Source organism: Chiloscyllium plagiosum, unplaced genomic scaffold (assembly GCF_037043375.1).
Source record: "Chiloscyllium plagiosum isolate Xiang-an unplaced genomic scaffold, Cpla_swu_hap1 HiC_scaffold_20, whole genome shotgun sequence".
Classification (NCBI taxonomy): Eukaryota; Metazoa; Chordata; class Chondrichthyes; order Orectolobiformes; family Hemiscylliidae; genus Chiloscyllium; species Chiloscyllium plagiosum.
In genome coordinates, this window is record NW_028270158.1 from 10,916,672 (window position 1) to 10,935,544 (window position 18,873).

At 44.8% G+C, this 18,873-nt stretch overlaps 1 protein-coding gene across 1 annotated transcript in view; it reads right to left on the reverse strand.

The window, feature by feature from the left end:
• ppl (periplakin) overlaps positions 1-18,873 on the reverse strand; it is an 86,440-nt gene that overhangs the window by 42,530 nt on the left and 25,037 nt on the right. Inside the window, exons 2-7 of the mRNA XM_087998061.1 lie at positions 13,235-13,334; positions 9,711-9,865; positions 7,599-7,719; positions 6,040-6,165; positions 4,238-4,279; positions 1,996-2,157 (exon numbers count right to left, since the gene is read on the reverse strand). Of these exons, the coding sequence (XP_087854187.1) occupies positions 1,996-2,157; positions 4,238-4,279; positions 6,040-6,165; positions 7,599-7,719; positions 9,711-9,865; positions 13,235-13,334 (706 nt within the window). The remainder of the gene's footprint in view (positions 1-1,995; positions 2,158-4,237; positions 4,280-6,039; positions 6,166-7,598; positions 7,720-9,710; positions 9,866-13,234; positions 13,335-18,873) is intronic.

Sequence of the window (18,873 nt, forward strand, 5' to 3'; positions counted from 1 at the left end):
TCAGCCAGAGAGTGGTGGGCCTGTGGAATTCATTGCCACAGAGTGCAGTGGAGGCCGGGACGCTAAATGTCTTCAAGGCAGAGATTGATAAATTCTTGATGTCACAAGGAATTAAGGGCTACGGGGAGAATGCGGGTAAATGGAGTTAAAATGCCCATCAGCCATGATTGAATGGCAGAGTAGACTCGATGGGCAGAATGGCCTTACTTCCACTCCTATGTCCTATGGTCCTATGACACTCACACCAGAAGGTGGATATTGGTCACCATGTCACTCACACCAGAAGGTGGGATATTGGTCACTATGATACTCACACCAGAAGGTGGGATATTGGTCACTATGATACTCACACCAGAAAGTGGGATATTGGTCACTATGATACTCACACCAGAAGGTGGAGAGGCATCAGCGTTCCCATTGCTCATTCATCTCCAAACCATCCCAATCCCAGTTGGGAAACGGTGATCAACTGGTTTGTAGTTGGGGGAAGTGTTACTAACAGGTTTGTAGATGGGGAATGGTAACCAATCTGGTTTGTAGCTGGGGAATGGCAATCAATCCAGTTTGTAGTTTGGGAATAGTCACTAACAGGTTTGTAGTTGGGGAATCATAACCAATCCGGTTTATAGATGGGGAATGGTAACCAATCCGGTTTGTAGTTGGAGATGGTAACCAATCCGGTTTGTAGTAGGGGAATGGTAACCAATCCGGTTTGTAGTTTGGGAATAGTCACTAACAGGTTTGTAGTTGGGGAATCATAACCAATCCGGTTTATAGATGGGGAATGGTAACCAATCCGGTTTGTAGTTGGAGATGGTAACCAATCCGGTTTGTAGTAGGGGAATGGTAACCAATCCGGTTTGTAGATGGGGAATGGTAACCAATCCAGTTTGTAGATGGGGAATGGTAACCAATCCGGTTTGTAGATGGGGATGGTAGCCAATCGGGTTTGTAGTTGGGGAATAGTAACCAATCCGGTTTCCAGCTGATTACAAACTAAAAGTCAAAACGTTTACTGAGACTTAAATATTTGTCTGGATCATTGTTTCCAGTTTGGAATCTTTTATTTTAAATGTTAAAATGGTAAGTGTATATTTTAAAAGATATACCTCAAGGCACCATCATTGATGGTCAGCTTCAGGCCAGGTCTGGCCAATGCACGTGAGCAGTTCACTGGGTTGACCTCCCAGCCTTGGAATGGAGGTGACCCACAGATTTGGTAGGGATGAGCATAATTAACAAAAGGTTGTGAATGTCATTATTTCAGGTTGACTCTCATTCTTGCCATCCTGCTGAAGTGACAGTCATCGATGTGTTTGGATTAAATGGCTATTGATTTCCATCTGCTGCTTTACAGGTTGTCCATGTCCATTAACCTGACTCGGTTAACCCACAGCTGGTAGCAGAGCTAACTCTGGGACTTGTAGGGTCTACTGATCTGAAGCGAGTGAAGACAACTCATTACAAAGTGGAAGAGTGTAAGGTATTTGACATGCTTCGTGGATAAGCTAGTCTAATAAATAACCATCTCTTTATCAGCTAATATCCACAATCGCCTCTCACTGAGTACAGGGACAAAGTTTCCAGTCAAGATTACAAAGTCTTACTAGAAGGGGTTTAGACCACGGTAACTACCCACTTCCTTCACTACAGGGTCCTTCATCTGCAGCACATGGTTATCTGTAGGATCGAGAGCAGCAATACCCCAAAGTCCCTTCAATGGCACCTTCCAAACCTGTGTTCTCCAGCACCCAGAGAGGCAGCAGGCAGATGGAAACACTGGCACCTTTGAGTTCCCTTCCAAAACACACCCTCCACCCTGTCCAGGACATCCATCTCCATTCTCCAAACCCAAGAACAGCTCCCTGGGTGGAGTTGGACTGCAGCGGTTCATAGCGCAGTGACAAGGGATGGCCAACGAGTGCTGGCCTTTGCAGCAACGCCCAAGAATGAATTTGTGAAAAGTAACATTTCTGATTCCGCGGCCACGGTTACCTCGTACTGGCGGTGGCGGCTCTTGTAGTCGAGGTTCTGGTCACTCCAGTCATAGCGCAGACGGTCTTCTTCCTGAGTGTCCATCCAGTACAGCTCGTTGGTACAGTTCTGCATGTACTCCCGGAGACTGTCCAAGTCTTGCTGCCGCTGCTGGGTCCCTTTCTGCAGGACAAAAGCAAATGATTTCCTTATGACCCGTGTCTAATAACAACGGGCACCGTAACAGCTGTATACACCATTTGTTTCAAAGTTCATAGAATCCCTACAGGCCATTCAGCCCAACTAGTCCACATCGACCTTCCGAAGAATATCCCACTCAAACCCATTCTCCATCACAGGGTGACCCCTATATCCGGGGAATCATCTTCCACAGTTTCAGTTACCTGCGGTTTCCCAAGGCCCGAACATGTAAAAGGGAAGGTTCCAGAAGCAGGAAGGTGTGTTGCCCATTTAAATGAATAGGTTCACTCCTTTCCACAGTTTCAGGCTTCCGCGGTATGTCTTGCAATGTATTCCCCGCAGGTACGGGGTGGGACCATTGTACTCCACACGTACCCCTGACTAATGCACCTAACCTACACATCCCTGAACACTATGGGGCAATTTCTCATGATCAATCCACCTGACCTGCACATCGTTGGACTACAGGACAAAACTGGAGCAGCCGGAGGAAACCCACGCAGACACTGGGAGAATATGCAAACTCCACACAGACAGTCACCCAAGGCTGGAATCGAACCTGGATCCCTGGCTCTGAGAGGCAGCGGTGCTAACCACAGACACCGTGCCACCCCATTTTGTTCACTTCATCAAATCTTAGTTCCAAATTGCCGCAAGGCAGATCTTCTGCTGTCCTACTTCAGAGAGCAAGCTCTTCACGGCCTTACACAAGGAGTGAAGGAGTCAGAGTCTCTCCAGATGTTCAAATCACAGCTCGATTATCATCTTCTTCCTTTGCAATGTCATTAAGGGACTTGTTGGAAACAAAGTGATTGTTGTTCAAAAGCTCAAGCTGATCTTGTGTTTTCCTGTCTCCTTGATGTGGAGGAGCTGGTATTGGACTGGGGTGGACAAAAAAAAAAGTCACCCAACACCAGTTTATAGTCCAACAGATTTATTATTTGGAAGCATTAGCTTTTGGAGCGCTGCTCCTTCATCAAGGAGCTATGGAGCAGGATCATAAGACACAGAATTTATAGCAAAAGATCACAGTGTCAAGCAACTGAAATGATATGTTGAACAAAACTAGATTGCTGTTCTGGGATTTACATATTAAAGGAACCGAAACCTGCAACCCATTCTAAAAGATGAAAGACTTAACAGCAATCTAGTTTTGTTCAATATATCGTTTCAGTTGCACGGCACTGTAATCTTTTGCTATAATTTCTGTGTCTTATGATCCTGTTCCACAGCTCGTGATGAAGGAGCAGTGCTCCGAAAGCTAGTGCTTCCAAATAAACCTGTTGGACTATAACCTGGTGTTGGGTAATTTTTTTTTTCCCCTGGCTCCTGTTAGTCTGAGAGAATGTACTGTCCTGAGATAATGGACAGGTCAGGAGTCACGGAGATTAGGAATATTTCAAAGCAAGTTCTATTTGTTTCTCTTAGCATATTCTACAAATAGGTAAAAACAATGACTGCAATCTTGCTTACTTGTACCTGATCTCAGAGCTAGACAAGAGCGCCCAGAGCAGAGACTTCAGAATATTGAGTGTGAGAAAGGTGGGTGGGGAGGTGGTTTATACAGACTTACAGGCAAACTTCAAGGTACAAAGAATTAGGAGTTTGAATCTTTTGCCAGCATGCTTGTAATAAAGAGATTTTTTTGAAGCTATCCACCTCTGATTCTGAGTATGGAGTTTGTCCCACAATGCCAATTATAAAGCACAAGGGCTTTTTAATTCATTCACGCTATGAGGGTGTTGCTGCCTTGGTCAGCATTTTATTGCCCAGAGGGCAGTTAAGGGTCAACGCCATTGCTGTGGGTCTGGAGTCACATGTCGGCCAGACCAGGCAAGGATGGCAGATTTTTTTCCCTAAACAATGAGTATTCCCTGACAATCAGCAGTGGTCAGGATTAGACTCTTTAATTCCAGATATTTAGTCATGGCAAGATTTAAACCAACATCCCCAGATCATCATCTAGACCTCTGGGTCGATAGTCCAGCAATAATACCATTGGGCCATTGCCTCCCCACGAGGCTGAGACAATTTATAATGAGTCTTCCATTCTCATACTCACCACCAGCTTGTTGTACTTCAGTTGAATACCACTGACGTAGTCCTGTTGAAAATGGAAATGATGTTATAGAGAGGTGAGAGTACTTTCCCGGAGAGGATTAGACTAGATTCCTTACAGTATAGAAACAGGCCATTTGGCCCAACAAGTCCGCACCGACCCTCTGAAGAGTAACTCACCCAGACCCATTCCCTACCCTACACTTACCCCGGACTAATGCACCTAACACTATGGGCAATTTAGCATGGCCAATTCACCTGACCTGCATATCTTTTGGATTGTGGGAGGAAACCGGAGCACCCGGAGGAAACCCACGCAGACACGGGGGGAATGTGCAATTTGAAAATATATTATTTCCCCAATAAAAGCTGGAGGATGGGAGGGGTTCTCGTGTGGGTGATGACTCAAATTGATGGGAGAGAAATGTACCTGAGTCTTTGACAATACGAGAACAAAGCTCTCACATGTGACCACCAGCTGAATGCTGAAGTGATACAACTTTCACTGCAAGGAACCCTCAGAGTCAACCTCAAGTATCAACTAGGTTTCTCCGAGATACACCCTAGCCAGCTGTGTGTTTCCAATATTTTCTGTTTTTATTACGTGCTCCAGGGGAATGCATTCCATAGATTTATGACCCTCTATGAGCAGTAAATTCTCCTCATCTTTGTCTGGTTTATATCCACGAATTCTAAAACTATGACCACTCATTCGAGATTGCCCTACAGGAGTTAAAATCCTAGTTTATTGAGCCCTTTTGTTTTAATTTTCAATTTTACGTACAGCGGTTTTACATTGCACTACAAAACATTCCTGAGGTATCACTCTTGATGGATGTGATTGCAGGATCAGATTGTTTCATTTCAGTAGCAACAAGTTGATTTGGTATCTGGTTTTGGGATAGGGGTATGGCCTACAAAGCCAGCCTTATTATCTGTCCCACAGCACGTGGCAATGTGCCATGTAAAACCAAATAATTTGCCACATCACTTCACAGCGCACATCTTCTCTTGAACAGTACCAATAGGATTTTTGGCACATTCTGGAAGGTTTATGGTCAGTCTGGTTGAGATTAATAATCTACTCCAGATCCACGTGTTCAGTCTGGTTGAGATTAACATTTTATTCTAGATTTATTAATTGATTTTTGCCTTTAGTTTTCTTAGAACTAAGAGCAGGAGTAGGCAATTCAGTTCCTCGCTCCTCCTCCTCCATTCATTACCATCATGGCTGATCTCATCTCTGCCTCAAAACCATTTTCCTGCTCGCTCTTCATAATTCTTCAATCCATTACTCATTTAAAACGGTTCCTTCTCCTCCTTAGATTTATTCAATATTCACCACACTCCAGGGAATGCATTTCACAGATTCATGACCCTCTGTGAGCAGTAAATTCTCCTCATTTCTGTCTGGTTTATATCCTCTACTCCTAAAACTATGACCACGCTTTCGAGATTTCCCTACGGGAGTTAAAATCCTCTCTATGCCTACTTTGTCAATCTCCTTTAATGGCGTTTATACCTCAATTAGATCTCCTCTTATCCTTCTAAACTAGACTCAGTGTAAGCCTATAATGCTAATCTCTCCTCAAAAGAAAAACACATTGTAGGATTTGAACTCATGTCATTGGAGCATGCATCCAAGCCTCTGGGTTACTAGTCCACCTTAAGCTTCCATCAATTTATGGCAACATTCACATAAATATTTATTCTCCATATAATCGGTATTGTCTTTAATGACATTCAGGAAGATTTCCCCTTCTCCAGTACAGTTGCATTTCCCACCTGCTGACCACTTGGCTTTACCTGGTCTTCATGCTTCTTGATGTGATCTCCGATTGTTTCCACCTCTTTAGTGAAGAGCTTATGTTGCTCCAGCTGCTGATCAACAAATGGCAGCTCATTGCCAAAGCCTTGGTTATTCAGTTCTGCCTAAAGGAGTGAAATGGATAGAGCAGGAATCAAAAACTTATTCGATACAGAAAGATGGCTCCATGACGCTAGGCAAAAGGCACGATGGATGGATTGCAAATCTAACCAATTTGGATGAGTGCTAATAAATATTTAATGGAATGATTCCCTTCTGTTGTCTGCTTCTATGAATAAGTACCTTATACTGAAAGTAAGTGTCCAGGTGTACCACGTGTGTGTGCGTGTGCGTGCACGTGTGTTTTGTGTTTCAAAGTGTACATGGAGTTCATTACATCCATTACACACTACATTAGTGGTCCACATGTGAACAGGGGAATGACAGGGTCACGTATCCCATCCGAGGGTCAATGAACTGACTCGCACAAACACAAACACCATATATGTTTGCATTCTTGAGAGTGAAATTAGTTTTGTTCAAAAGGACTGCCACCAGGAAAGTGATCAATAGAATGCCGAGAGTGAGACAGTGAGAAAGGCAGCCACTGGGGTAAATTGGGCAACTCCCATTTGTGCACCACCGCGGAGGTACAGGGACCCTGCTGGAGGGAATCCAAGGGAATGAATTCAGAAATCAACATTCCTTTCCCTGTTACATGCTTTCACACATACAAAACCTCCAGGATGGACACTACTGCCAACATCCATTCTGTGTACATAATACACTTCCCAATTTACACTGCAACAGTACAGAATGGGAGGCTATTAACCTTCGTCCCACCATCACCACCTCTCTTCAACTACAACCTTATAGCTGTCACATCACACAGAGCACAGGACACGAGAAGTCAGGACCAATTTTAATGTGGTCTGTGTGTCTGTGTGTGTGTGAGAGTGACAGTGTGAGTGACAGTGTGAGTGACAGTGTGAGTGACAGTGTGAGTGACAGTGTGAGTGACAGTGTGAGTCTGTGACTATATGTGTGACTGTGACTGAGTGTGTGACTGAGTGTGTGACTGAGTGTGTGACTGAGTGTGTGACTGAGTGTGTGACTGAGTGTGTGACTGAGTGTGTGACTGAGTGTGTGACTGAGTGTGTGACTGAGAGTGTCTGAGAGTGTGGTGGTGGCTGGGGCTGAAAGGATCATGTAAGGTGTTGCTCTCTTAAACCCTGTTCCAAGTGCATCATCAGCACAACTGGTTCTCTCTGTGTCCCCCAAACACATTGGCACTGGTGGCAGCTATATTCCAAAATACATACAGATACACCAACAAGGATGAGGAGGTTCGAAAATTCTCCTGCCACTGTAGGAAGCCTACCTAATGCCCAATAGAGGGAGGTGCACAGACAGCGTTAGATTCCTGGAGATTCTGCAAACCGTGTTTGCCCCATTCTGTGCAGTAACAAGTTACTCCCAGCATTTCTGAAAGCAACTGCTGTGATGAAGCTTTAACTAGAGGGTGTGTTGAGATGTTTGAAAGATGTTTTGTGCCTACCTGTTTTTCATCGATCATTTTGGACCAGTCAATAGTAGGAATTCCATCTGTCCGGGTCAAGTTGTAAACCTTCTCATGTTCCGCTCGCAGCTTGAGTACTCTTTGTTTCAACTGTTTGATGCTGAAAGGAAACCACTCTGTTTACTGTCAGAGTATGAGGCACCACTACCCAAGTTCGTCTCTCACTCTCTTTTATTACCTCAGCGTAAGAGTGTAATAGCTCTGGGCAGTAGGCCAGTCAGCCCCTCCAGCCTGCTAGCCATTCAATACAATCATCTCAGCCTCGACTCCACTCTCCTGCCTGAATCCCTCAACAATTGAAGAAATTTAGGGAAGATATGTTGTAGCTGTCCTCGTAACCTGATGACTTAGTATGCCATGGTTATGTGGACCGCAAATGATTGGATTTTATCATTGCTGGGAGTTGTGAGACATCTAGGCGAAAGAGGTGAAATTCAGGCTGGCCTCCTGTTCCTTTGACAAATTCTATCATTTGTAATCCAGGATTCTGGTTCATCATGGGTTCCTGGTCGTCATGGAGACACACCCCTGCAGGAATTGCACCCCGACCACTTTTGTCCTCCACTCCCCCCAGCATTTTCTTTCTCTTCAGGAGAAAAATATACCACCAGGAAATCAGGAGCAACTTCATTTCATGCAGTGGTTGGGGTGAACAGCATTGAGGTGCTTTTTTCTTTATTCTTCAATGGGATGTGACGTGTTGCTAGGGAGGACAACATCTGTGCCCATAGCCAATGGGGCAGGTGATATCCCAGTGGCATTATCGCAGGACTCTTAATCCAGGTAAAGTTCTCGGGATACGGGTTCAAATCCCACAATGGCAGAGGGTGGAATTTGAATTCAATAAAAACATGGAAAAAGTGATGACTGTGAATCCATTGTTGCTTGTATGGGAGGGTGAAAAAACCCATCTGGTTCTTTAATGCTCTTGAGGGAAGGAAGTTGCCATCCTTTGGCCCACATGTGACTCCAGACCCACAGCAATGGGGTTGACTCTTAACTGCCCTCAATGATGGCCCACCATGAATGAACAAAAAAAAAGTTGGTCATCTCAGAGGGCAGTTAAGAGGCAACCACATTTCTATGGGTCTGAAGACCAGGTAAGGATGGCAGATTCCTTTCCTTAATGAACAAGATGGGTTTTTATGATCGACAATAGTTTTGTAATAACAATAACTGATTAACAGTAGTGACACTACTGATTAGCACCAGTAATTTCAGATATATGAACTGAATGTGAATCTACCATGGTGGGATTTGAACAGATAACTGGATTAATAATCCAGTGACAGTACTGCTACATCACTGGAAAGGCTAGGTAAGAGGATGAGTATGAAAGAAATAGGAAGAGAACAAGAGGAAACAGACTGGGAGCAGTTTCATGTGGAGCCTAAATGCTATCAGGGGACTTTTGGGCAGAATGGCCCATTTTGGTGCTTAATCTAAGGATTATATCGGTCTTGGTTGGGGGGGGGGGGGAAAGAGAGTACAATACAGATGTACAGGAACAATAGCTGGACTTCAGGGGTTAGGCGATGGGGAGAGCTTATACAAATTAGGTCTGTGTTGAGGCTTAGGGGGTGATCTGGTCAAACTCTAAGATATTAACAGGAAAAGCCCAGGGTAGATGAAGATAAACCATTTCCACCGTTTGGGGATTCTCAAACTAGGGGCAATAGCTTGGGAATTGGGAGAGACCGTTCAGGAGAGATGTTAGAAAGGCTGTCGACACACAAAGGGTCTTGATGTTTGGAAGTTTCTTCAGTAAATGGCAATGGCTGCTGGATCAGTTGTTAATTTTAAATCTGAGAGAAATCATTTTTGTGAAGCAAAGGTATTAAGGGATATGGGCCAAAGGCAGGTATATGGAGTTTGGACACATATCCGCCATGATCTCATTGAACAGCAGAACAGCCTCAATGGGCTGAATGGCCTACTCCTGTTCCTGTGTAATTTGTAAAATTTAAATTCTCCATAATTGACATGAACGAAGTAACAATGGCCGACATTCAATTATCTTGTATTTGCAGGGTCTATCCACTTGTATTTAACTCAAATTACCGGAACAGAAATAAAAATGGATTGACTTACTCTTCCACAATCATGTCAGACTGAGGATGTTTCTCAGCACTGGCTGTCTGAGCATCTTTCTGAAGTTCCACTAGTTTGTCCTCTGAATTATCCATCAACTTGGTGGTTTCCTCCTGGAATATGAACTCTTTCCCCTCCTCTATCCTCCTGATATCCTAGAAAGGAGAGTCAGCTGTTAAATCTATTCAAGACAAGACTTGAAAATTCTCTCCATCTAGAGAGAGAGAGAGGTGGGGAAATCCTTCTCTCAGTGGAATACCTTTCTCTGTGTGCAACCACGTTTTTCATGACGAAATGGCAGGTGTCATCAAAAACTTTGACACAAAAGCTCCCGCAATCATAACAAACCACATTTCAGGATCGCAGCTGTTTCTGCAATGCCACCTCAGATGATTCCAATCAGATGTGAAAACATTAAAACAAAAGCTAAATCAGATTTTTCTTCCAAGATCCTCATCAGGATTTATCTTGAGCAAAGATTACTTTGTATAAATTTAAAATGCTTTGTTTTACTTTAACAGAGGAAGGTCCCTACACCAGTGGAGCACTGGGATAAAGGGCATGAACCTTCTCAAAAGTTCTCCAGCACGAGCAGATCCACAAGCCAGTCACAGAGGTCCACTGGCACGGCTAAGAAGCTAAGGAATTAGGCTCAAGTATTCAGAGGGGTGCTAATAATTTCCTCTTGATCTTTCCAGCTCAACTGTCCCAGAAACGCAGAGCACATCTACCTGTTGGAGAGGTGTGTCACAGCAGGGCATACAGTCAGACAGGGGCACGGTAACCTGTGGCTCAGTGGTTAGCACTGCTGCCTCACAGCGCCAGGGACCCGGGTTTGATTCCAGCCTCGGGCGACAGTCTGTGTGGAGTTTGCACATTCTCCCTGCGTCTGCGTGGGTTTCCTCCGGGTGCTCCAGTTTCCTCCCACAATCCAATGATGTACAGGTTAGAGTGACTTGGCCATGCTAAATTGCCCCGTAGTGTTTAGGGACGTGTAGGTTAGGTACATTAGTCCGGGGTAAATGGAGAGTAATAGGATAGGGGAATGGCTCTGGGTGGGTTACTCTTCAGAGGGTCGTTGTGGACTTGTTGGGCCGAAAGGCCTGTTTCCACACTGTAGGAATTCTATAATTCTGATCGGGCTTGTGCAGTAGGGGGAGCGTGGAAGGATGGAGCATTAATATACAAGAGAGCAGATCAAACACAGCCTTTGGGCAGGATTTCCTGACACAGACTGGTGATATCGCCTGGAATTTCCAACCACATGGAGTGGCGGAAGCATCATCAAATTATTACAGTGTAGGAGAAGGCCATTCAGCCCATGCAGTCTGTGCCAACTCGCCGAGTGAAGATCCCACTTGGTGCCATCTTCCTGCAACACTGCGTGCTCTTCTTTTAAAAACAACCACGGTGCATCCCCTTGGAAAACAACGATTGAATCTGCCCGCAGTCATGCTCTTAGGCAGTGCATTCCAAGGGTCTTCCTCACAATACTTTTGCCTCTTTCACAAGTCGCTTTAAATCTGTCCCCTGTTGTTCTTGATCCTTCCACGCGTATTGCTGAACGTAAGGGGGAGATTGATACACACATGAAGGAATAAATGGGATGTAGGAGGGGCTGGCTTGGGAGGTGGGGGCGACGGACTCAAATGGAGTATAAATCCCAGTATAGTGCTGGACAGTGGCCTAACCAATGTCCTGTACAGCCGCAACATGACCTCCCAACTCTTGTACTCAATACTCTGACCAATAAAGGAAAGCTTACCAAATGCCTTCTTCACTACCTTATCTACCTGTGACTCCACTTTCAAGGAGCTATGAACCTGCACTCCAAGGTCTCTTTGTTCAGCAACACTCCCTAGAACCTAATTATGAGGAGCATGGATAGGATAAATAGACAAAGTCTTTTCCCTGGGGTCAGGGAGTCCAAAACTAGAGGGCATAGGTTTAGGGTGAGAGGGGAAAGATATATAAGAGACCTAAGGGGCAACTTTTTCATGCAGAGGGTGGTACGTGTATGGAATGAGCTGCCAGAGGATGTGGTGAAGGCTGGTACAATTGCAACATTTAAGAGGCATTTGGATGTGTATATGAATAGGAAGGGTTTGGAGAGATATGGGCTGGGTGCTGTCAGGTGGGACTAGATTGGGTTGGGATATCTGGTTGGCATGGACGGGTTGGACCGAAGGGTCTGTTTCCATGCTGTACATCTCTATGACCTATTTCTATCCTGCAGTTTCCATGCCCTGTGTAGATCCGTTGTATCAGCCAATTGCTTGTCGCCAGTGGGCAACACAGTGGCTAGCACGGCTGCCTCACAGCACCAGAGACCCGGGTTCAATTCCCACCTCAGGCGACTCTGTGTGGAGTTTGCACATTCTCCCCGTGGCTGCGTGGGTTTCCTCCGGGTGCTCCGGTTTCCTCCCACGATCCAAAAAAAAAATGTGCAGGTTAGGTGAATTGGCCATGCTAAATTGCCCGTAGTGTTAGGTGAAGGGGTAAATGTAGGAGAATGGGTCTGGGTGGGTTGCGCTTCGGAGGGTCGGTGTGGACTTGTTGGGCCTGTAAGTAATCTAATCTAATCTAGTCAGTTTCCTAATTTAAGATTACAATCTTCGCCTCAATGTCCATAACTACTGTCCTGCTTGAGCAAGAAATGGTTTCAGAAACTCCAGGGAATATCAAATGCTGATGGCTGTTTTGCTTGATACGCAATGACTGGACTGAGTTGCTTTATTAGCTATGATTGTAGACTTTTTAATGAATAAAGTATATCTTTTGCAATTAAAAAAATGGAGACCCTAAGTAATCTCACGGACGCATTTTGGCACCGGGTCTACCCAGGCTTAATATGAACTCATCACTTCTGTCAGGAGATGTCTAGAGTGTTTCCAGCACTGTTTTTTATTTAGATGGCCTTAATATCCTTTGATTAAGTTAAGCCGATGTATTTTGTTTATTTGTAAGTCCCTTCTAGAAAAAAATCCATAACCCATTTAAAACCAGTGAATGAAAACTGCATTAACAACAGCATTGAAATAATTGTATGCAAATGAAAATGAATTGAGACTCGCCCAGAGATTTTGACAAATTCAATGATTGTGAAACAACTGGAACTTGTACTTCAGCTACTCCCCACAGAATCACTGAGAATAGGCTCTGAGTAACGTTAAATTAGTGCATGCATCTTAAACAGAGTACGGGTTGACTCATTCTTAAATTATTAAAATGACTAATGGTGACAAGCAATTGGCTGAAAAAGAGCTAATGCTATAAATCAATAACTCCAGTTCCCTCTGAGCACCTCTGAGTGTTAGGATTAACACAATACAGGGTGGGGTTTCACGAGGATATATCTGCAGGGAGATAATGAAAGAAAGAAATGTCAAACGCACCCACACCCATATCAACCAACACAAGACTTTAGAACAGGGTGTAACCCATTGAGAACCACTGAAATGGAGAAAACCAAATTAGTATGGACACCAGGCCATTCTTTGAGCAGTTATTAATTGAAAACTTACCTGGAGTAGGCATTCCTCCACCTTGTAGATATTCTTCTCCACATCATCTGCGTTCACTTGCAGTCGCTCGATCAGTTGTGAGAGCTTTGAAGGTACCTTCCTGTAACAGATGAAGGGAACTATTGTATTACACAGGAAACAAGAGGTGTGTATACACAGTCAGTAAGTTCTCAGCTACACTGCAAGATGCTGGAACGCATTTTCTCCCCTTCACAAGATGGTGAAAGACAAGAGTTGGTGGATCCCATCAGTTGAGGATAGCTAGCACGGTATGAACTGAGATGGAAATACATCATTCTCACATCCAACTCCATTTTCTCCAGAAATGAACAACTCGTATTTAGGAAAATGTCCTCAAGGGAGTAGTCATTGTTCCAAATTTGGGCAGGGGTCTAGAAGCAGGGTCAATGAAAGAGAGAAGGATTTGCACTAGAATAGCACTTTTCACAAACACTACGTGTCTCAGAGAGCTTTGCAGCCAGTAAATGTACTTAGGAAGTGCAGTCAGTTGCTGTTATAGTGTAGGGAATGTTGTAGCTAATTCACACATGCAAAGCTCCAACATACAACAGTGCGTCGCTGCTGCTGTTTTGTAGCTCCTCCCGTGGTACATTGTGCACATCTGTATCACCCTCAAACACTCACAGCAGCTCAATCATCACTCAAACCCAAGCAGGACAAGGAGCAATTCCAAATCCAAAACCTAAACTCGAGCAAATTTCTTTTCTGTGGGTTATTTGGGAAAGAGGGAAATATGTTCTACAACCAGAAAGTTCTGGGTATTACTTGATCGACGTGTTACGTTCTTGGGAAGAAAATGGTTATATATTCAGTCAGAAACAGGTGGAATTAGAAAAATTCACTGTCTCTTACCAGACTCCTTCTGATTGTGTGTATGCATGGTAGCCTTGAGAGGACAAAATGCAGAGTGCAATTTTCAGTAAATGTGATATACCCCGATCTACAAATTCTAACCCATTCCTGCATTTTCTCAATTTCATACAAATTATTAGCAATATTAATGCTGACCTTGTGTAGGCACTTACTGCAAGATCACTGTAGAGTAAAACAGGGAGCTCTTATCCACACTTGTGCTACTACGAATACTTGTACATTTTGTCGCCATCTCCCATAAATGTAGGGACGTATGTCAGTTTCCATGGCTGTATACCTCTATGACTATGACATGTGCATTTCCCAGAAAATTTCCAGGAATCCTATATATAATCCCACTCAAAGACCGGAGTACAAAGCCAAGGCAGACACTCCACTACAGTGCTACTTTCTCAAATGCTCCCCATCTCAGAGTGACAATAAACTATAGCCCCGTTTGCTTCCTTGGTTGGACACTTGGAACCCATGGTACCATTCCGTGGGCATTGGTGTGCTGACCAATTCTTATCCCTCAATCAAATTCACAACAATGGATTATCTGATTATTATCACACTTCTTTTTGTCTGTGGGAGCTTGCTGTGTGCAAACTGTCAGATTCCCTACTTTACGAAGTGCTTTGAAACGTCGATATAGACAGATGGGCATTAATAGACCAATGAAGTGCAATCTGTGCTGAGCACTGGAACCCACATTCTGAAGAAGTGATTCAGATTCAGGTAGATTGGTCTCTGACTAATTACCTCCCAATCCATTTTCCTTGAAGGAAAAGCAGTCCTGCATTGAAGACTGTCCAGGAAAGGTTCATACATAGAACATTACAGCGCAGTACAGGCCCTTCGGCCCTCGATGTTGCGCCAACCAGTCATACCAATCTGAAGCCCATCTAACCTACACTATTCTATGTATGTCCATATGCTTGTCCAATGACGACTTAAATGTACATAAAGTTGGCAAACCTACTACCGTTGCAGGCAAAGCATTCCATACCCTTACTACTCTCTAAGTAAAGAAAAAAATGAGTTCCTTGGTTTTGCCAGCATTGAGAGCCAGGTTGTTCTCAGCGCACCATTTTTCAAGTCTTCCACCTCCCGTCTGTAGTTTGTTCCGTTGCCATCTGAAATTCGACCAACTATGGTGGTGTAATCAGTGAACTTGTAAATGGCATTAGTCTGGTATTTGGCGACACAGTGAGTACAGTAGGGGGCTGAGTACGCACCCCTGAGGGCTCCAGTGTTGAGTGTTAGTGAGGATGAAATATTATCCCCAGTCTTCACTGATTGTGGCCTGTGAGTCAGGTAACTGGGGATCCAGTTGCAGAGAGTGGGGCTTAGTCCGAGATCACTAAGTTTAGTAATCAGTCTCGAGGGAATAATTGTGTTGAAGGCTGAACTGTAGTCAATGAGTAGTATTCTTACATAGCTGTTCTTGGTGTCAAGATGTTCTCAGGAAGAGTGAAGGGCAAGTGATATGGCATCTGGCATGGATCTGTTGGTCCGATCGGCAAATTGGAGTGGGTCAAGAGTAGTGGGGAGCTGGAAATGTGTTGCTGGAAAAGCGCAGCAGGTCCTGAAGAAGGGCTTATGCCCGAAACGTTGATTCTTCTGTTCCCTGGATGCTGCCTGACCTGCTGCGCTTTTCCAGCAACACATTTCCAGCTCTGATCTCCAGCATCTGCAGACCTCACTTTCTCCTCAAAGAGTAGTGGGGAGGCTGGAGTTGATTAATACCAGTCTTTCAATGCACTTCATGATCACCGAAGTTAGGGCCACTGGGCGGTAGTCATTGAGACATGCTGCATGAACCTTCTCAGGCACAGGGATGGAGTTGGCCTCTTGAAACAGGCAGGGACAGTGGCCTGCTGCAGGGAGAGGTTGACATAGGTTTAAAGGAGACAGTTAGGACTGCAGATGCTGTCTGAACTAGAGATCAGAGTCAAAAGGTGTGGTGCTAAATGACCCAGCCCTTTGTAGTAAAGAATTCCCCAGATTCACTATCCTCAGAGCGGACATTCCTCCTCATCCCAGCTTTAAATTTACAATCCCTCATTCTGAGATTACGTCCCTTGGTCAGAGACTCCCTGCATGGAGAACCAGCGTCTCCACAACTATCTTATTTAGTGTTCCAAGAACTGTGTATATATGATAAGACTCCCTCTCATTCTAAATGCCGATGAGTACAGGCCCACCTTACCCAACTTTTCCACATAAGACAGTCCCTCCATATCTAGTGAATACTAGACCAGCACAGTGAGGTCTGGCCTGTCTCCAATGCTTGTATATCTTTCCTTCAATAACAGCCCCAAAGCTATTCACAATATACCAGCTGAGAGAAGGAACCATCAAATGTCCAATCTCGCCTTATGTATCCCTTTGTCACACTTTGTTCTGAATTCCAGCCTCGGGCGACTGTCCGTGTGGAGTTTGCACATTCTCCCAGTGCCTGTGTGGGTTTCCTCCAGGTGCTCCAGTTTCCTCCCACAGTCCAAAGATGTGCAGGTTAGGGTGGATTGGCCATGCTAAATTGCCCCATGGTGTGCGGGTTAGGATGGATTGGCCAAGCTAAATTGCCCCATGGTGTTCAGGGGTGTGCGGGTTAGGATGAATTGGCCAAGCTAAATTGCCCATGGTGTTCAGGGGTGTGCGGGTTAGGATGGATTGGCCAAGCTAAATTGCCCCATCGTGTTCAGGGGTGTGCGGGTTAGGATGAATTGGCCAAGCTAAATTGCCCATGGTGTTCAGGGGTGTGCAGGTTAGGATGGATTGGCCAAGCTAAATTGCCCCATGGTGTTCAGGGGTGTGCAGGTTAGGATGAATTGGCCAAGCTAAATTGCCCCATGGTGTTCAGGGGTGTGCAGGTTAGGATGAATTGGCCAAGCTAAATTGCCCCATGGTGTTCAGGGGTGTGCAGGTTAGGATGAATTGGCCAAGCTAAATTGCCCCATGGTGTTCAGGGGTGTGCAGGTTAGGATGAATTGGCCAAGCTAAATTGCCCCATGGTGTTCAGGGGTGCACAGGTTAGGATGGATTAGGCAGATTGAGGTTAATTATCAATATTTGCAGGGCATTGATTGGCTACTTTATCACACGTGAAAAGACACTTACTAACATCGGGTTGGTATTGAGTTAGGAGGTTCATACCTGGCATCATTCGCAAATTTATACCAAGCAAAGATTGGCTGTGGTTTCATCCCCGTACTGACTGCCTTTCAGAAGTTTCACCATAAAACTTCCTTCAATTAAAGGCGCTACTTAAATTTGGTAAGTTGTTCTTGTTCTTTTCCTGTCACAATTCTTGCTGTCACCATGTCCCCTGACCTCAACCAGAGTTACCAAATTCCATTCGTTTTTCAAACGTTACTCCTGAAACCTTTGTGCTGACAATTATCCCAATAATTCCTAACCATCAGTTGGGTTTCCACGATATGGGGGAGCCGGTGTTGGATTGGGATGGACAAAGTTAAAAATCACAACACCAGGTTATAGGCCAACAGTTTCATGATCTTAGTAAATTACTGGGGTTAGCAGGGCAGAGAGGCATTAAAGTCTAATGGAGAGGCCCAAGATTTATGAGCATTAAGCATGGAATGAGTCACACAGAGTCATACAGCACAGGAACAGGCCCATTGGTCCAACCAATCCACGCCAACCAAGTTTCCCAAACTAACCAGTCCACTTGCCTGCACTTAGCCCATATCCATCTATAGCCCTTTATATTCATGTATCTTTCCAAAGATCTTCTAGGAGAAGGGCCTGAAGAAGGGCCTGTGCCCGAAACGTCGAATCTCCTGTTCCTGGATGCTGCCTGACCTGCTGTGCTGTTCCAGCAATAAAGTTTCAACAAAGATCTTCTAGGGCTGCACAGTGGTTAGCACTGCTGCCTCACAGCGCCAGGAACCTGGGCTCAACTCCAGACTCGGGCAACTGTTGTGTGGAGTTTGCACATTCTCCCCATGTCTGTGTGGGTTGCCTCCAGGTGCTCTGGTTTCCTCCCACAGTCCAAAGAGGTGGATTGGCCATGCTAAATTGCCCCATAGTGTTCAGGGATGTGTAGGTTAGGTGCATTAGTTAGGGGTAAATATAGGGTAGGGGAATGGGTCTGAGTGCTTTACTCTTCGGAGGGTCGGTGTGAACTTGTTGGGCCGAAGGGCCTATTCCCAAACTGTAGGGATTCTATAAATGTTGTAACTGTACCTGCATCCACTACTTCCTCTGGCAGCTCAGTTCACACATGATCCACCCTGTGTGTGAAAGAATTTCCCCTTAGATCCCTTTTAAAGCTTTCCCCTCTCACCCTAAACCTATGCCCTCTAGTTTTGGACTCCCTCACCTCAGGAAAAAGCTATTCACCTTATTCATGGCCCCTCATGATTTTATAAACCGGATTGGATGGATTAGAATGCAAGAGGTAGTTTACACACTGAATACTGTTGAGAGGAAAGGCTGGGAAAGATCTGGCAGTAATGATGGGTTTGACACTGACTGTGCCCAGTCATGACCCAGCAGCAATGAAAGCAGACAGAAAGTGGATCCACCAGCAAATCAGTGGAGTGTAAGTCCTGATTTCTCGTCTGATGCCTTTAAAATTCCAATGAGGCATAAAGGCAAGATCTAAACTTAGGAATCAATGAAGAGAAATGAGACTAATCTCTTGTGTCAGGGGACTGAATTATGGGAAAAAATGGAACCAGATGGCCAACTGTTCTTAAATATGTATCCTCGGGAAGTTTCTTAATATTCATTCGTGG